The 18,999-nt window shown below is 44.5% G+C and overlaps 1 protein-coding gene across 6 annotated transcripts in view; it reads right to left on the bottom strand.

Moving 5' to 3' along the window:
- LOC133545613 (nucleoprotein TPR-like) overlaps window positions 1–18,999 on the bottom strand; it is a 135,367-nt gene that overhangs the window by 60,241 nt on the left and 56,127 nt on the right. For all 6 annotated transcript variants that reach the window (XM_061891364.1, XM_061891361.1, XM_061891363.1 and 3 more), the window contains exons 22-30: window positions 16,995–17,181; window positions 13,962–14,155; window positions 12,792–12,932; window positions 10,825–10,941; window positions 7,535–7,738; window positions 7,286–7,473; window positions 7,076–7,223; window positions 4,336–4,473; window positions 2,784–2,915 (exon numbers count right to left, since the gene is read on the bottom strand). In XM_061891364.1, the coding sequence (XP_061747348.1) occupies window positions 2,784–2,915; window positions 4,336–4,473; window positions 7,076–7,223; window positions 7,286–7,473; window positions 7,535–7,738; window positions 10,825–10,941; window positions 12,792–12,932; window positions 13,962–14,155; window positions 16,995–17,181 (1,449 nt within the window). The remainder of the gene's footprint in view (window positions 1–2,783; window positions 2,916–4,335; window positions 4,474–7,075; window positions 7,224–7,285; window positions 7,474–7,534; window positions 7,739–10,824; window positions 10,942–12,791; window positions 12,933–13,961; window positions 14,156–16,994; window positions 17,182–18,999) is intronic.

Here is an 18,999-nt window from a genome sequence, read left to right as displayed (position 1 = left end):
TTTGAAGAAACTAGAATATAAAAAATGTTTTCAGTTATTTCACCTTTTTTTTGTGAAGTACATAATGTGTTCATTCATAGTTTTGATGTGACTATCTACAATGTAAAGAATAAACATTGAATGAGGAGGTGTGTCCAAAACCTTTGGCCTGTTCTGCACATATCTAAGAAAGACGATTTTGATTGACTACTTGATTAGAAAATCCGTTTTTTGACTATTTTTTGGAACCTTGGAGACATCATGCCTCGACGGTGTGTTGTCGGAGGGTGTAACAACACTAACAGGGAGGGATTCAAGTTGCACCACTGGCAAGAAATCTGCCGCCAGACCCCCATTGAATGTACCAGAGTGTCTCCACATTTGAGCGGCGATGCTAAAGCAGACATGGAACAGAGATGTATGGATAACCTGCAGATGCATTTGCAACGATAGTCAACGAAATCACAAAGCTGAGTTTTGTTGATGTTGACTGGAAGCTAATCGATGCTAACATGCTATGCTAATCGATGCTAACATGCTATTTACCGGCGGTGCTAAAGCAGACATGACACAGAGATGTATGGATAACCTGCAGATGCATTTGCAACGATAGTCAACGAAATCACAAAGGTGAGTTTTGTTGATGTTGACTGCCAGCTAATCGATGCTAACACGCTACGCTAATCGATGCTAACATGCTATTTACCGGCGGTGCTAAAGCAGACATGGCACAGAGATGTATGGATAACCTGCAGATGCATTTGCAACGATAGTCAACGAAATCACAAAGCTGAGTTTTGTTGATGTTGACTGCCAGCTAATCGATGCTAACATGCTATGCTAATCGATGCTAACATGCTATTTACCGGCGGTGCTAAAGCAGACATGGCACAGAGATGTATGGATAACCTGCAGATGCATTTGCAACGATAGTCAACAAAATCACAAAGCTGAGTTTTATTGATGTTGACTGCCAGCTAATCGATGCTAACATGCTATGCTAATCGATGCTAACATGCTATTTACCGGCGGTGCTAAAGCAGACATGACACAGAGATGTATGGATAACCTGCAAATGCGTTTGCAACGATAGTCAACGAAATCACAAAGCTGAGTTTTGTTGATGTTGACTGCCAGCTAATCGATGCTAACATGCTATGCTAATCGATGCTAACATGCTATTTACCGGCGGTGCTAAAGCAGACATGACACAGAGATGTATGGATAACCTGCAGATGCATTTGCAACGATAGTCAACGAAATCACAAAGCTGAGTTTTGTTGATGTTGACTGCCAGCTAATCGATGCTAACATGCTACGCTAATCGATGCTAACATGCTATTTACCGGCGGTGCTAAAGCAGACATGGCACAGAGATGTATGGATAACCTGCAGATGCATTTGCAACGATAGTCAACGAAATCACAAAGCTGAGTTTTGTTGATGTTGACTGCCAGCTAATCGATGCTAAGATGCTACGCTAATCGATGCTAACATGCTATTTACCGGCGGTGCTAAAGCAGACATGACACAGAGATGTATGGATAACCTGCAGATGCATTTGCAACGATAGTCAACGAAATCACAAAGGTGAGTTTTGTTGATGTTGACTGCCAGCTAATTGATGCTAACATGCTACGCTAATCGATGCTAACATGCTATTTACCGGCAGACATGGAACAGAGATGTATGGATAACCTGTAGATGCATTTGCAACTATAATACGTTTCCTTCCACCCATATTTAATGCGAAACAAACACTTACCAATCGACGGATTTACGTTGCTCCAGTGTCACGAGATGCGAAAGTCCTGATCGTTTGGTCCGCACATTTTACCGGCGATGTTAACGCAGCTATTCGGCCATGCTATGGCTATGAATAGCGTCAATTCGCTCAATAGCTTCAGTTTCTTCTTCAATACTTTCATACTCCAACCATCTGTTTCAACACATGCGTAATCCGTTGAATCGCTTAAGTCGCTGAAATCCGAGTTTGAATCCGAGCTAATGTCGCTATATCTCGCTGTGGTATTCCCATTGTTTGTTTACATTGGCAGCACTGTGTGACGTCACAGGGAAATGGAGAGTGGTTTCGAAGATAGCGAAAATAAGGCACTTTGAAGCTTTATTTAGGGGTATTCCGAGACCGGTAAAATTTAGAAAAAAACTTCAAAAAATACAACAAGCCACTGGGAACTGATTTTTATTGTTTTTAACCCTTTTGAAATGGTGATAATGTTCCCCTTTAACTTCCATAACAACCATATTTCTCCAATAATCAACTTAAAAGCCACAATAACAACGGCAGACAAATGAGGAGAAAGGAGCAGACAAGGGGAAAAGAAAAGGTGCCGTTTTGCCGTGTTTATGTTTTGAAAGAGTGAGGGTCGGCGCTGGGATGACAGGAGAGATAGTGTCTTCTTCACTGTTAAATAAGTCTGCTCTGGCAACTTTTTCCAGACAATTACAACTTGATGTGGTTACTTACTCATGCCTGTGAGAGCTATTTAACCCGCAAATATTCTTTTTTCAACCACGTTGGTCTGTTGACTTTTTGGCACTCTTATTTGGAAAAGTTGAAGACAAGAGACATGCTTGGACTATTGAGACGTGACTATTCAATGTTTTGCCCTGCTTTTTTGCCTGCAGGCATCTGACTGGTGCGTTTGGTGCAATCTTAAGGTTTGTAAACCGAAAGGTTTGCACTTAGAGGGTAAATGGAGGTTGTCAGCAGAATATATTTGCCATTCTTTACTGTAAAGACTTTCATAGTCCGTCTGCACCAATGTCTCGGTGCTCCCTACCTGCACTTTGGCTTTCCAGTGTTTAAGATCTTCCTCCAGCAACCTCTTGTCCGCCTGCAGGGAGCCATTTCTGTCGGAGAGCTGAGCCATGGACTCATGCAGAGGGCCGATGTTGGACTCCAGTTTGTTCACCTGATTGGATGGGAAGACATCAAGAACTTACTTTATGCGTGTCTGAATCTGCCAAAATATGATTTGGCTCAAAATTACAATTTAATCTGCAATTGAGAATAAAACTGCTCTCAGGTTTAATGTATTCAACATGGCTGTCAAAGTTAAAGTGTAGTTAAGTTTGGATAAACAGGAGGTAAAGCAGCTGGAACTTGTGTGCATTTATTTGGAAAAACATCTTATGAATGAAACATTCAACTTAAAGTCCTGTCTTTTCAATAGAGCTGGCTAAAATAATTGATTTCATCGTTTATGGATTGATATCTTTTTATTTTAAGCAATATTGATTCTAGGGATGTAACGATATGAAAATGTAATATCACTGTTATCATGCTTCTTATCACGGTATTACTGAATAGATTCAAAATCAGTACTTTTTTAATAGCGTCGGGTGACAGTTCCAAGATTGCCTACATTCCTGGAAAAAATAAATAAACAGCTCTGATAAATGTCCATGTTCCGAAAAAGAAAACTGGTTTTGTTTCATCAAATTCTACTTCATTGTTTGCTAAAGTGGCTGGGAAGACAAAAAAAAAACAACCCAAAAAAAAAATTTTTGCATGCGGGTCAGACTGCATTCACATCAGAAAGTCTACATAAAAAGCTTGGATTTGACAAAAAAACAAATGCAAATTGGACATCTTAACTTGCAGTGTGAATGTAGCTTTGAGTATCTAACAATAGGAAAGCGCGATATAAATCTAATCCATTATTATTATTATTATTATTAAGGCCTTGTTCACACCGCAGGTCATTTTTTTGCCCGTATGCGACCTGTGTCGGATTTTGTTAATGTCAGTATGAGCATTTAAATTCCGAATGTTTTCCTGTCCGACCCAGGCCTCTTTCACATGTGGATATAGATGGGATATACTGTATATGTGAACGCTCCTGCGATCAGGTCACGTTCTTCCGACCAGAACGTCATCAAAACGTCATAATTATTTGCCAGCAGAAAACAGGTGAAAATAATATGTTTTAGGAACTGAAATAAAAGTTCCAGCACTCCTTTTTCTGACTGGTCGCCCACAGATACGCTCTTCAAGCAGACATCCAAGCAAAATATCCCTTAAAACTGCCAGAGCCAAAATACTTGCCCTCTTCCTTCTTAATCTTCTCCCCGCAGTCATTTGGTTGCAGAAAATACTGACTTTGATTGCATTAAATCCTTCAACTGCGGCAGAACCGAGACAGAGTAGAGCTGAAGCCCTTTACTTCCCTAAACACTGCAGAATGTGAGGGTCAGACTGCATTCACACTAAAAACCTTTTTGTTTTTTGTAAAGTGAACGGCCACGAACTAGATGAGTTTTGCCCAAAAAATGCGAATTGCGGCCAAAAAGAGGAAGATTGTGTGATTATTTGTGAATGGTCAGCCTTACTTTAGCCTGTGCTTGTTGCAACTCCTGCTCCAGCTTCACTCGCTCCATCTTCAGCATCTTGTTGGTTTCTTGGAGGGCGCTCATGTTCTCCAAGTTCTTCAACTGTCCCTCCTGCTGAGCCAGAGTCTTGGCTGTGGTCTGAGGAGAGAGAGAGAGAGCACAAAGAAAATCTTTCTTTGGAACATGAACACACTTCCAGCATAATACATCACACCATTTATCTTGACATCATGTCCAAAAAGGAGTAGGAAGAAGCAAAGCCTATTTAATCCAACCCTATTCCCACTTCAGAGTGTTTACAAATATATACGTTCATTTACTGACTTTTTTTTTATAGTAAAATGACAATCATGAATGAGTAATACAACAGTTTTGTAATATATAATGAAGTCATGAGGAGTTTGAGGTGGGCAGGTGTATATTGTAGTGTCCCGGAAGAGTTAGTGCTGCAAGGGGTGTTACGGTGCGGATGTTCTCCCCAAATGTGTTTGTCATTCATGTTTGGTGCGGGTTCACAGTGTGGCGCATACTTGTAACAGTGTTGGCGTTGTTTACACGCCTACCCTCAGTGTGACCTGTATGGCTGTTGACCAAGTAAGCCGTAGATATTATGTGACTGGGTCGGCACGCAAAGGCAGTGCCTTCATGGTGTATTGGCGCTCTGTACCTCTCCCTACGTACGCGTACACAGCGGCCTATCTCAGCTACAGTCGGGCGGAAGGCGGCGTACACCCTGGACAAGTCGTCACCTCATCGCAGGGAACATGAACACACTTCCAGCATAATACATCACACCATTTCACTTGACATCATGTCCGAAAAGGAGGAGGAAGAAGCAAAGCCTATTTAATCCTACACCTTTCCCACTTCAGAGTGTTTACAAATATATACTTTTTTTTTTCATAGTAAAATGACATTTGTGAATGAGTAATACAACAGTTTTGTAATATATAATGAAGTCAGTCATTATTAACACACTGAACAAGCTCTTATACTGGATCATGTCAGTGCAACTTCTTTACTTAATCTATCCCATCATTTAATTCCACATACTGAGGGTCTTAAGTGTTGTACGTGCATACAAACGTTTTAAATGAGATTTCCCTCTAAGGTTATATTTCTCCTCTTTAGTAGAGAAGAATTGTTGTACATTCTTTGGTAGCAGGTTATAGTTTGCTTTGTGCATCATTTTGGATGTTTGAAATTTGACCAAATCATGGAGCTTGAATATTTTGACTGAATAAATAAGGAGTTTGTATGTTCTCTACATCCAACATTATGTATTAGCCTAATTGATATTTTTTCTAACACGGTTAACAAATGTCGTGCACATTTGTCCTTATTTCTGCACAATAACTCAGATATCTAGCAAATCTATCAGTGCTTGAGCCATTTTTGAATTATTAACCTAGTATTCCTCTACACTGAGACAAAATTCTTCTATATTGAAGTACCGTATTTCCTTGAACTAATTAATTTAAAACCTCTTCTCACTGCGGCACTTACCAAAGGCATGCGGTAAATTTAGGCCTGCGCTTATAAATTTGAGTGTGATGTAAGGATACCATCATGAAAAGCACATTTAATTATAAAAAACGTTATTATGGTCTTACCTTTACTTATAAATGAAGTCCATGCACAGCTCCTTCTGATCAAAAGCATCGATAACTTGTTTATAGAAGTCTTCCTTATCTTTCTTCAGTTTTAAAAGTCTCTCTGTCTGGATGGAGATCTTCCTTTATTACCTCCTGCTCCGATTGAAAGTCCAGTTCAGAAAACTGTTTTATTTTAGATATGTAATCCTCCATGTTAAAAGTGCAAGCGAGATGAAAAAATAAACGATCGCTGCTCACTCTTGCTGCTTGTTGTCACTTCTTCTGCAGCCGAGTAGTCGCGAGAAGGATCACTAGCGCCCTCTACCACCAGGAGGCAGGAGTCATTTAATGACTCATATTTGACACACGCAGCTACGGTATATTAATAAAACATAGCTGCTTACCGGTCGATTTACGTTCCCATCCTCACCTATGGTCATGAGCTTTGGGTCATGACCGAAAGGATAAGATCACGGGTACAAGCGGCCGAAATGAGTTTCCTCCGCCGGGTGGCGGGTCTCTCCCTTAGAGATAGGGTGAGAAGCTCTGCCATCCAAGAGGAACTCAAAGTAAAGCCGCTGCTCCTCCACATGGAGAGGAACCAGATGAGGTGGTTCGGGCATCTGGTCAGGATGCCACCCGAACGCCTCCCTAGGGAGGTGTTTAGAGCACGTCCAACCGGTAGGAGGCCACGGGGAAGACCCAGGACACGTTGGGAAGACTATGTCTCCCGGCTGGCCTGGGAACGCCTCGGGATCCCCCGGGAAGAGCTACACGAAGTGGCTGGGGAAAGGGAAGTCTGGGTTTCCCTGCTTAGGCTGCTGCCCCCGCGAACCAACCTTGGATAAGCGGAAGAAGATGGATGGATGGATAGCTGCTTACTGTTCTTTTTGGCATATTCAATAGCTTGGACCTTAAATCCTACTGAATAGCTCTTAATCTTCTTCCCTTTATGCGATTTCAAATGATTGAAATCAGCCTCCTCCATTTTGAAAATGATGACAGGTGAAGTGTCACTCGTGACGTGACGAGTTTGACCCTGTGGAAATTCTAAACATGCGCTAATAAAAATGATATTTTGCGAAACAAGTTTGACCCGGCGTTAATCCTGAGCCGGCGGTAATACGGTAGTTAAGAAGTAGTACCTGCATCTTTTCTCTCTCGTCATTGAGCGCTTGCTGCAGCTCCTTCAGTTCCCGGTCTTGGTGCTCCACTCGCAGTTTGTAGCGCAGAGCTTCTCCCTCACAAGCCTGACCTCGGGCCACAGCGATCTCCTTCTCCTTGCGCACGTACCTGCGGTGTGCACACAGCTGTCAAAGATCCTCTCCTCTCCTCTCCTGGCGGGCTGTGAATACCTGAGAATCTCTTGTATCTGCTCCAGGGTCTTGTCCTCTTCGCTGAAAGAGACGTCCAGCGTCTGAGGCTGCTGTTGTTGTTGTTGTTGTTGGCGACTCTTGGCGGCCATCTCGTCCATCTGCTGGTGCAGGAGAGAGTTCTGCTTGAGCAGCTCCTCACAGCGACGACTCTGACTGGATAGTTCACCCTGAAGGAAAGGGAATATTTATTTGCTGAGCATCAGGGTGAGATGTTGTCTTCTCTGCCACCTTCAGCTGTTTGTCCAAGACGCTGGAAGCGGACATCTTCTCCTGCAAGAGGGCGTTGGCCTTCTTCAGTTGCTCCTCCACATCTCTCTTCTGTGCTGCCTCTTTTTGAGAGGTTTTCTTTAACTCCTTCAGGGCCTCCACGTCGGCGGCATGGAGCATCAGTTCCCGCTCATACTTGGCCTGAGCCTCACCAGCTTGCTTAGTCTGGTGTAAAAGGGAACACAAAAACAAGAAGTCATGCACGGTGGACTGGCTGACTGACATAAGCGGTTGTCCACGTCGACTAAATAGAAAGTCAACTTAGCCATACTTTCCTGTCACTTGGTCCAAAGTCAGGTTGAGAGGGGTGTGCTAACTTTTTGACTTGAGGTGCACATTGGGCTAAAACAGGGGTGTCCAAACTTTTTCCACTGAGGGCCGCATATGGAAAAATTAAAGCATGCAGGGGCCGTTTTGCTATTTTTCTTTTTTTCAAACCATAACAAAATATATGGATTTTTTCTTTTTTTACCTTTAGGGCTCTCGGGGACCATAAAGGGTCTAAGTTATTAAAATGTTAAAAACAAGTCAAATTATTATTATCTCTTTTTTATTTAACACTTACAGTAAAACTCTACAGTATATCAACTTCAGGTTGATATAAAGTTAAAAAAATAAAAAACTGTTTTATGCCGGGGCGGCATAGCTCAGTTGGTAGAGTGGCTGTTCCAGCAACTTAAGGGTTGCAGGTTCGATTCCTGTTCCGCCATCCTAGTCACTGCCGTTGTGTCCTTGGGCAAGGCACTTTACCCACCTGCTCCCAGTGCCACCCACACTGCTTTAAATGGAACTTAGATATTGGGTTTCACTATGTAAAGCGCGTTGAGTCACTAGAGAAAAGTGCTATATAAATATAATTCACTTCACTTCACTTTCGGTCAAAGACAACTTTGTTTTTGATCTGAGCCGAGGATGCCGTTGTGGCTTGTGCAGCCCTTTGAGACACTACTTATTTAGGGCTATATAAATAAACATTGATTGATTGATTTTTGTATTAAAACTGAGATATGCAGTATTTCCCCCAAAGCAATATTTGATGTGAAGTAGAGCCTTGAAAAGGTCAATAATGTAGAACACCACTTATTTTAATTCATTATTATTTGTGAGGTATTACAGTGAAAAGATAAATAAAATCCCATTAAATACATTTGGGATCCAAAAGGTACCCCACTCATAAAGAGATACATTTTCATTATTATTTTTTTTTTAACTTTCAACACTAAAGTGACGAGATCAACTTCAGATATATCTGTCGATTTTACATTTGAACTATAATCTTGCTTGTTTTATGCTCTCTTGTCAAAGAAAACGATGTATTTGTATGGCAAACACACAAAATATGCAATAACTTCCACAGAAAATATTTTAAAGTGAAATATTTGAAACAATTGGAGCTTTGAATAGGTGAATAATTCATTATAACATTGTTTTTTGGAGCAACAGCAAAAAAAGAAAAAGAAAAATAGACAAAAGAAAAATAAAAACTGCCTGCATGGCAGCTTTGTGTCAACATTGCAACTTTTTCTAGTTAAATTTCACCTCATTCCACTTTTTTAATGCTTTTTTTTTTGTTTGTATTTTTGCAATAACATTTCCAGAAGGTGTGGTGGGCTGGTAAACAATTAGCTGCAGGTCACAAATGGCCGCACTTTGGACACCTCTGGGCTAAAACATTTGTACGTAAAGTACCACATACATACATACATACATACATACATACATGTACAGGTGTGGTCAAAAGTGTACGTACACTTGTAAAGAACATGATGTCATGTCTGTCTTGACTCACCAATCATTCTTATTTTGTTGTGATGTAGTGATTGGAGCACATACTTGTTGCTCACAAAAAACATTCATGAGGTTTGCTTCTTTTATGAATTTATTATAGCTCTAATGAAAATGTGAGCAATCAAAAGTATACATACAGCAATGTATGTCCCTTGGCAAGTTGTGCAGTGAATTATATTTATATAGCGCTTTTCTCAAGTGACTCAAAGCGCTTTACATAGTGAAACCCAATATCTAAGTTACACTTAAACTAGTGTGGGTGGCACTGGGAGCAGGTGGGCAAAGTGTCATGCCCAAGGACACAACGGCAGTAACCAGGATGGTGGAAGCGGGGATCGAACCTGGAACCCTCAAGTTGCTGGCATGGACGCTCTACCAATCGAGCTCTACCGCCCAGTTTCACTGCAATAAGGCGCTTTTGGTAGCCATCCACAAGCTTCTGCTTACATTTTTCACCACTAAATTGCTGCAGTTCAGCTAAATGTGTTGCTTTTCTGACATGGACTTGTTTCTTCAGCATTGTCCACACTTTTAAGTCAGGACTTTGGGAAGGTCGTTCTAAAATCGTCATTCTAACCTGATTTAGCCATTCCTTGACCACTTTTGAGGTGTGTTTGGGGGTCATTGTCCTGTTGGTCCAAAACCCAACCTCCCCCCTGATGATTTTATCTTGTCCTGAACAATTTGGAGCTAATCCTCCTTTTTCTTACATCACATGGACAAAGATAAGACCTTCTGGAGGAAAGTTCTGTGGTCAGATGAAACAAAAATGGAGCTGTTTGGCCACAATACCCAGCAATATGTTTGGAGGTGAAAAGGTGAGGCCTTTAATCCCAGGAACACCATTCCTACCGTCAAGCATGGTGGTGGTAGTATTATGCTCTGGGCTTGTTTTGCTGCCAATGGAACTGCTGCTTTAAATGGGACAATAAAAAAGGTAGGATTGGCTCCAAATTGTTCAGGACAAGCTAAAATCATCAGGGGGGAGGTTGGGTCTTGGGCACAGTTGGGTGTTCCAACAGGACAATGACCTCAAAAGTGGTGAAGGAATGGCTAAATCAGGCTAAAATGAAAGTTTTAGAATGGCCTTTTCCAAAGTCCTGACTTAAAGGTGTGGACAATGCTGAAGAAACAAGTCCATGTCAGAAAAGCAACACATTTAGCTGAACTGCAGCAATTTTGTGGTGAAAAAAATGTAAGCAGAAGCTTGTGGATGGCTACCAAAAGTGTCTTATTGCAGGTAAACTTGCCAAGGGACATGTAAGCAAATATTAACATTGCTGTATGATTGCTCACATTTTCAGTAGAGCCATAATAAATTCATAAAAGAAACAAGCTATATGAATGTTTTTGTCCGCAACAAGTATGTGCTCCAATCACTACATCACAACAAAATAAGAGTTGTAGTTTTCTTTACAAGTGTACCTACACTTTTGACCGTGAGTGAGTGAGTGAGTGAGTACCTGCAGCAGGCTCTCCTGTATGGCTTGCTGCTCCAGCGTGACAGCTTTAGCAGCTCTCTCTAGCGCCTCCTGCTGCTCTGCCTGGCTCATCTTTAGTCGGCGCTGCAACTCATTCACCTGAGACGGAGGACAGGGGCCCACGCTTTCAAAACTCAACATTTCAACGTCAATGCAATCAGAGAATAAGCAGGTAGATAATTTACAAAGACAACTGTGCAATAAATAATACTATCACATTTTTTCAAGGGATTAAAAAAAACATCAACAAAGATAAAGCACACTAGTCAGTTAGATAACTAAAAGATGACTTCTTGGATTTCAGTAGAGATGTCCAATAATGGCTTTTTTTGTTAAGCGACACCGATATCAACTGATACCAATATATAGAGTGGTGGAATGAACACATGAGTATGTCTAATTTAATTGTGATGCCCCAATGGATGCAAGAAACCAGGGGTGTCAAACATGCGGGCCTGATCAGGTTTTCTCCGACCCGCGAGGTTAGTTTGCTTAGTATAAAAATAAGCTGGAATTTTTGAATAAAAGTAACTGCTGTTTTCATTTTGTTCAGTGAATGTCACAACAGCAATTATTTGTGTCCTCGGTCTCTAAGGGGGCGGAGCTATGTAAGATAGAGAAGTGGGGACACATTATCTGGGCGCACAGAAACACGCTGAAATTATTTGGATCCCCCTTCAACTTTGTGTGCGAATAATTAAATAAATAAGCCCAAATTCACAAGTTTTAGTGTAGATGATGTTACGTATGTACAGAATAAACCACATGTTAGTACATCAGTTGAGGAAAATGGGTAAATAATAATAATGATTAAGATTTATATTATTATTAATTCCATCTTCTGATAGATCAAAAATGAACATCAATGGGAGCATTTTAAAACTCTGCCAGACTCAATTCCACCTATTTCACTGATGAACATTATTATGTCATTTATTCAGAAAGTGGAAATAACAACAAAAGAACATAAAACAGTATTAACTGCAACATGCAAGTGTAAAAAAAACAAAACAACAACATTATAATCTGTATATTTTCAGGTTGTGCTTCTTCTATTTAAAAAAAAAAAAAAAGAAAACAATCAGAAGTTGTCTTTATTTTGAAGTTATCATGCAATGATTTTACCCGCCAGGGAATAGATTTTCCTTAATGTGGCTTCTGAGCTAAAATGAGTTGCATTAAACAAAACAAAAAGGTTTTCCAAAATAAATCAACTCAAGCTATGGAAAAACATTCCAACATGAAACTGTCATATTTATTATTGAAGTCACAAAGTGCATTATTTGTTTAGAACATGCCTTGGAATTTGGGACATGCTCTCCCTGAGAGAGCATGAGGGGTGTGTATGTCATAGCATCCCGGAAGAGTTAGTGCTGCAAGGGTTGTTACGGTGCGGATGTTCTCCCGAAATGTGTTTGTCATTCTTGTTTGGTGTGGGTTCACATTGTGGTACATATTTGTAACACTGTTGGCGTTGTTTATAGGGCTACCCTCAGTGTGACCTGTATGGCTGTTGTGTGAAAAGTTGTAGATATTATGTGACTGGGTCGGCATGGGAAGGCAGTGCCTTTACGGTGTATCGGCGCTCTGTGCCTTCCCCTACGTCCGTGTACACAGTTTTAAAATTCATAAATTTGACTTTTTGAAACCAATACCGATAATTTCCGATATTAAATTTTAAAGCATTTATCAGCCAGTAATATCGGGAGTCCGATGTTATCGGACATCTCTACTTTTCAGTATTGCTTTTCTAACCTGTAAGGTGTTTTATTCTGAGTATACCCAATAATACATTGCAAGAATCTGTTTAAATCCTGAATTGAATCACTAGACGCCCAAATATTGACACCCCTAGTCTTGAGAAAACTGCTGAAAATAAGCCTGCTAAAGTTTCACTTTTCAAGCAGCAAAGTTCCCCACAGGTGTGCAGCAGGTGCCACAAAACCTACTTGTTTCTCCACCGTGTCCAAGGCCTTTCTCCCATCATCTTGTTCTTGTTGACTCTTTTTCTCCGCCTCCAATATTCTGCTCTCCAGCTGCTTCTGGATCTCTTCAGACTCCTTCAGCCTCATTTCCAGGGGAGAGCGTTGCTGAGGGAAGCAAGCGGAACAAATGGTCAAAGTGCCTGTCCCAAGTAGAACAAATGGTCAAAGTGCCTGTCCCAAGTAGAACAAATGGTCAAAGTGCGTGTCCCAAGTAGAACAAATGGTCAAAGTGCCTGTCCCAAGTAGAACAAATGGTCAAAGTGCGTGTCCCAAGTAGAACAAATGGTCAAAGTGCGTGTCCCAAGTAGAACAAATGGTCAAAGTGCATGTCCCAAGTAGGACAAATGGTCAAAGTGCGTGTCCCAAGTAGAACAAATGGTCAAAGTGCCTGTCCCAAGTAGAACAAATGGTCAAAGTGTGTGTCCCAAGTAGAACAAATGGTCAAAGTGCGTGTCCCAAGTAGAACAAATGGTCAAAGTGCGTGTCCCAAGTAGAACAAATGGTCAAAGTGCGTGTCCCAAGTAGAACAAATGGTCAAAGTGCGTGTCCCAAGTAGAACAAATGGTCAAAGTGCCTGTCCCAAGTAGGACAAATGGTCAAAGTGCCTGTCCCAAGTAGAACAATTGGTCAAAGTGCGTGTCCCAAGTAGAACAAATGGTCAAAGTGCGTGTCCCAAGTAGAACAAATGGTCAAAGTGCCTGTCCCAAGTAGAACAATTGGTCAAAGTGCGTGTCCCAAGTAGAACAAATGGTCAAAGTGCGTGTCCCAAGTAGAACAAATGGTCAAAGTGCATGTCCCAAGTAGGACAAATGGTCAAAGTGCGTGTCCCAAGTAGAACAAATGGTCAAAGTGCGTGTCCCAAGTAGAACAAATGGTCAAAGTGTGTGTCCCAAGTAGAACAAATGGTCAAAGTGCCTGTCCCAAGTAGAACAAATGGTCAAAGTGCGTGTCCCAAGTAGAACAAATGGTCAAAGTGCGTGTCCCAAGTAGAACAAATGGTCTAAGTGTGTGTCCCAAGTAGAACAAATGGTCAAAGTGCGTGTCCCAAGTAGAACAAATGGTCAAAGTGCGTGTCCCAAGTAGAACAAATGGTCAAAGTGCGTGTCCCAAGTGGACGAAGAAGGCCAACTCTACCTCTTTCTCTTTCTTCAGACTGTCTTCCAGAGTCAGCACCACCGCCCTGTACTGCTCAACACTGGCATTAGCAATGTTCAACTGTTCTGACAGTTTGTTACTCTGGTCCTCGGCCGCACGCAGATGACCCTTGACCTCTGCGAGCTCCTGCTCTGACGGACCGGGCTGCTGTTGGCTTTGAACCGGCGAGTGCACTGAGAAGGGGAACAAATGGGGCATTAGTCACACTACATAGCAAGACTAGTCCAGCCAATGACATCATCACTTCAAAGCTTGCCAGGAAGATTTTTGGGGCAAATTCCTAAAAGCAGTATTTGGAACACTGAACACAAAATAACACTTCATAGTGAAGTGAGAGCACTGTCCTTAGCTTTGTGGAAATGTGGCCCTCAAAACAATTGTGTAAAATATATATAGCATGGACTATAAGCCAGCGACGTGGTGCTTACCTCTGACGGGGGTTCTGAGGGAGCCAAGTGGTGCTTACCTCTGACTGGGGTTCTGAGGGAGCTAAGTGGTGCTTACCTCTGACGGGGGTTCTAAGGGAGCCAAGTGGTGCTTACCTCTGACGGGGGTTCTGAGGGAGCCAAGTGGTGCTTACCTCTGACGGGGGTTCTGAGGGAGCCAAGTGGTGCTTACCTCTGACGGGGGTTCTGAGGGAGCCAAGTGGTGCTTACCTCTGACGGGGGTTCTGAGGGAGCCAAGTGGTGCTTACCTCTGACTGGGGTTCTGAGGGAGCCAAGTGGTGCTTACCTCTGACGGGGGTTCTGAGGGAGCTAAGTGGTGCTTACCTCTGACTGGGGTTCTGAGGGAGCCAAGTGGTGCTTACCTCTGACGGGGGTTCTGAGGGAGCCAAGTGGTGCTTACCTCTGACGGGGGTTCTGAGGGAGCCAAGTGGTGCTTACCTCTGACTGGGGTTCTGAGGGAGCCAAGTGGTGCTTACCTCTGACGGGGGTTCTGAGGGAGCCAAGTGGTGCTTACCTCTGACGGGGGTTCTGAGGGAGCCAAGTGGTGCTTACCTCTGACGGGGGTTCTGAGGGAGCCAAGTGGTGCTTACCTCTGACTGGGGTTCTGAGGGAGCTAAGTGGTGCTTACCTCTGACGGGGATTCTAAGGGAGCCAAGTGGTGCTTACCTCTGACGGGGGTTCTGAGGGAGCCAAGTGGTGCTTACCTCTGACGGGGGTTCTGAGGGAGCCAAGTGGTGCTTACCTCTGACGGGGGTTCTGAGGGAGCCAAGTGGTGCTTACCTCTGACGGGGGTTCTGAGGGAGCCAAGTGGTGCTTACCTCTGACTGGGGTTCTGAGGGAGCCAAGCAGTGCTTACCTCTGACTGGGGTTCTGAGGGAGCCAAGCGGTGCTTACCTCTGACGGGGGTTCTGAGGGAGCCAAGCGGTGCTTACCTCTGACGGGGGTTCTGAGGGAGCCAAGCGGTGCTTACCTCTGACGGGGGTTCTGAGGGAGCCAAGTGGCGCTTACCTCTGACTGGGGTTCTGAGGGACCCAAGTGGTGCTTACCTCTGACGGGGGTTCTGAGGGAGCCAAGTGGTGCTTACCTCTGACGGGGGTTCTGAGGGAGCCAAGTGGTGCTTACCTCTGACGGGGGTTCTGAGGGAGCCAAGTGGTGCTTACCTCTGACGGGGGTTCTGAGGGAGCTAAGTGGTGCTTACCTCTGACGGGGGTTCTGAGGGAGCCAAGTGGTGCTTACCTCTGACGGGGGTTCTGAGGGAGCCAAGTGGTGCTTACCTCTGACGGGGGTTCTGAGGGAGCCAAGTGGCGCTTACCTCTGACTGGGGTTCTGAGGGACCCAAGTGGTGCTTACCTCTGACGGGGGTTCTGAGGGAGCCAAGTGGTGCTTACCTCTGACTGGGGTTCTGAGGGAGCCAAGTGGTGCTTACCTCTGACTGGGGTTCTGAGGGACCCAAGTGGTGCTTACCTCTGACGGGGGTTCTAAGGGAGCCAAGTGGTGCTTACCTCTGACTGGGGTTCTGAGGGAGCTAAGTGGTGCTTACCTCTGACGGGGGTTCTGAGGGAGCCAAGTGGTGCTTACCTCTGACGGGGGTTCTGAGGGAGCCAAGTGGTGCTTACCTCTGACGGGGGTTCTAAGGGAGCCAAGTGGTGCTTACCTCTGACGGGGGTTCTGAGGGAGCCAAGTGGTGCTTACCTCTGACGGGGGTTCTGAGGGAGCCAAGTGGTGCTTACCTCTGACTGGGGTTCTGAGGGAGCCAAGTGGTGCTTACCTCTGACTGGGGTTCTGAGGGAGCCAAGTGGTGCTTACCTCTGACTGGGGTTCTGAGGGAGCCAAGCAGTGCTTACCTCTGACTGGGGTTCTGAGGGAGCCAAGCGGTGCTTACCTCTGACGGGGGTTCTGAGGGAGCCAAGTGGTGCTTACCTCTGACGGGGGTTCTGAGGGAGCCAAGTGGTGCTTACCTCTGACGGGGGTTCTGAGGGAGCCAAGTGGCGCTTACCTCTGACTGGGGTTCTGAGGGACCCAAGTGGTGCTTACCTCTGACGGGGGTTCTGAGGGAGCCAAGTGGTGCTTACCTCTGACTGGGGTTCTGAGGGAGCTAAGTGGTGCTTACCTCTGACGGGGGTTCTGAGGGAGCCAAGTGGTGCTTACCTCTGACGGGGGTTCTGAGGGAGCCAAGTGGTGCTTACCTCTGACGGGGGTTCTAAGGGAGCCAAGTGGTGCTTACCTCTGACGGGGGTTCTGAGGGAGCCAAGTGGTGCTTACCTCTGACGGGGGTTCTAAGGGAGCCAAGTGGTGCTTACCTCTGACGGGGGTTCTGAGGGAGCCAAGTGGTGCTTACCTCTGACTGGGGTTCTGAGGGAGCCAAGTGGTGCTTACCTCTGACTGGGGTTCTGAGGGAGCCAAGTGGTGCTTACCTCTGACTGGGGTTTTGAGGGAGCCAAGTGGTGCTTACCTCTGACTGGGGTTCTGAGGGAGCCAAGTGGTGCTTACCTCTGACTGGGGTTCTGAGGGAGCCAAGCAGTGCTTACCTCTGACTGGGGTTCTGAGGGAGCCAAGCGGTGCTTACCTCTGACGGGGGTTCTGAGGGCTGCGGCTCTGGTCACAGGTGTGCTCCCAGACTCTGATGCCAAAGAGGAGGCCAGCTGTGCTTTCAAGGCAGCCACTTGCTGTTCAGAGTTCTTCAACAAGTCCCTGGTCTTCTGCTGCAAGGTGTTCTGGGTCTCCAGTTGTTTCTTGGCTTCCACCAACTGAGCCTAGATGTTTTAAAAAGGTCACACGAGGGGTAAAAAAAGCAGCAACTTTATTGAAAACTGCTGCCCACTAAATCTTGTTCTATACCGAACAAAAATATAAATGCAACACTTTTGTTTTTGAACTCCAAGATGTAAAACTTTTACTATATAAAAACACCTGCTCCTCTCAAATATTGTTCACACATCTGTGTTAGTGAGCATTTCTTCTTTGCCAAGGTAATCCACTATCCCTCACAGGTGTGGCATATTAAGATTATTACAATTATGTTGCAGCAGATGTCCAAGTCTTGGAGGTGCGCCTGCTGGATGTGGAGGTCGTGGGCTGGTGTGGTTACAGTTGTGAAGCCGGTTGGATGTACTGCCAAATTCTCTGAAACGCCTTTGGAGATGGCTTATGGTATAGAAATGAACATTCAATTCATGGACAACAGCTCTGGTGGACATTGTTGCAGTCAGCATGCCGCCTGAAGGCTCCCTCAAAACTTGCGACATCTGTGGCATTGTGCTGTTTGATAAAACTGATGCCTCAGAGATGCCTTTTATTGTGGGAGCCTGCAGGCCGCATGCTGACTGCAACAATGTCCACCAGAGCTGTTGTCCATGAATTGAATGTTCATTTCTATACCATGAGCCATCTCCAAAGGCGTTTCAGAGAATTTGGCAGTACATCCAACCGGCCTCACAACTGTAACCACACCAGCCCACGACCTCCACATCCAGCAGGCGCACCTCCAAGACTTGGACATTTGGTTTGCATGACCAAAGAATTTCTGCCACAAACTGTGAGAAACCACCTTAGGGAAGCTCATCTGCATGCTCATCAACCTCATCGGGGTCTTGACCTGACTGCAATTCGTCATCATAACCCACTTGAGTGGGCAAAGGCGTCTGACACGTTGGAGAGGTGTTCTCTTCACGGATGAATCCCGGTTTTCACTGTTCAGGGCAGATGTGTGGGAGAGTGGTTTGCTGATGTCAACGTTGTTAATGGAGTGGCCTACGGTGGGGGTGAGGTTTTAGTATGGGTATGTTATGGAAAACAAGTGCATTCTATTGATGACATTTTGAATGCGCAGAGATACCGTGACCAGATCTTGAGGCCCAATGTTGTGCCATTCACCCGAGACCATGACCCCAATGCACGGCCCCATGGAAGCTGAACACATCCCAGTTCTTGCATGACCAACATACTCATCAGACATGTCCGGGATGCTGTGGATGGACGTATACGACAGCGTGTTCCACTTCCTGCCAACATCCACAGGCCACCATCAACAACCTGATCAACTCTATGCCAAGAAGAGGTGTTGCACCAGATACTGACTGCTTTTTCTGCTTAGATGCAGCTGCCCGGCCATGGAAACCCATTGCATGAAGCTCTCTGCGTACTGTACGTGGGCTAATTGGAAGGTGACATGAAGTTTGGAGCTGTGTAGCAAGTGACTGTGCAGAACGTCACTGACCTCTCTGGCACTTTACGTGGCCTACCACTTGGTTGCTGTTGTTCCCAAACTCCTCACTTGTCTTATAATAAAGTTGACTTTGGAGTATTTAGGAGCGTGGAAATTCCACGACTGGATTTGTTGCACAGGTGGCATCCTATGACAGTTGCACGCTGGAAATCACTGAGAGCGGCCCATTCTTTCACAAATGTTGGTAGAAACAGTCTCAAAGCCTAAGTGCTTGATTTGATACACCAGTGATTAGTGATTCCCATCATTTGGATGGCTGGCCAGATACACTATATTGCCAATAGTATCTTGGCAAAGAAGAAATGCTCACTAACACAGATTTAGACACATTTGCGAACACTATTTG

The sequence above is a fragment of the Nerophis ophidion genome, linkage group LG28 (assembly GCF_033978795.1).
Source record: "Nerophis ophidion isolate RoL-2023_Sa linkage group LG28, RoL_Noph_v1.0, whole genome shotgun sequence".
NCBI lineage: Eukaryota > Metazoa > Chordata > Actinopteri > Syngnathiformes > Syngnathidae > Nerophis > Nerophis ophidion.
This window is presented reverse-complemented; position numbering and strand designations above follow the sequence as displayed.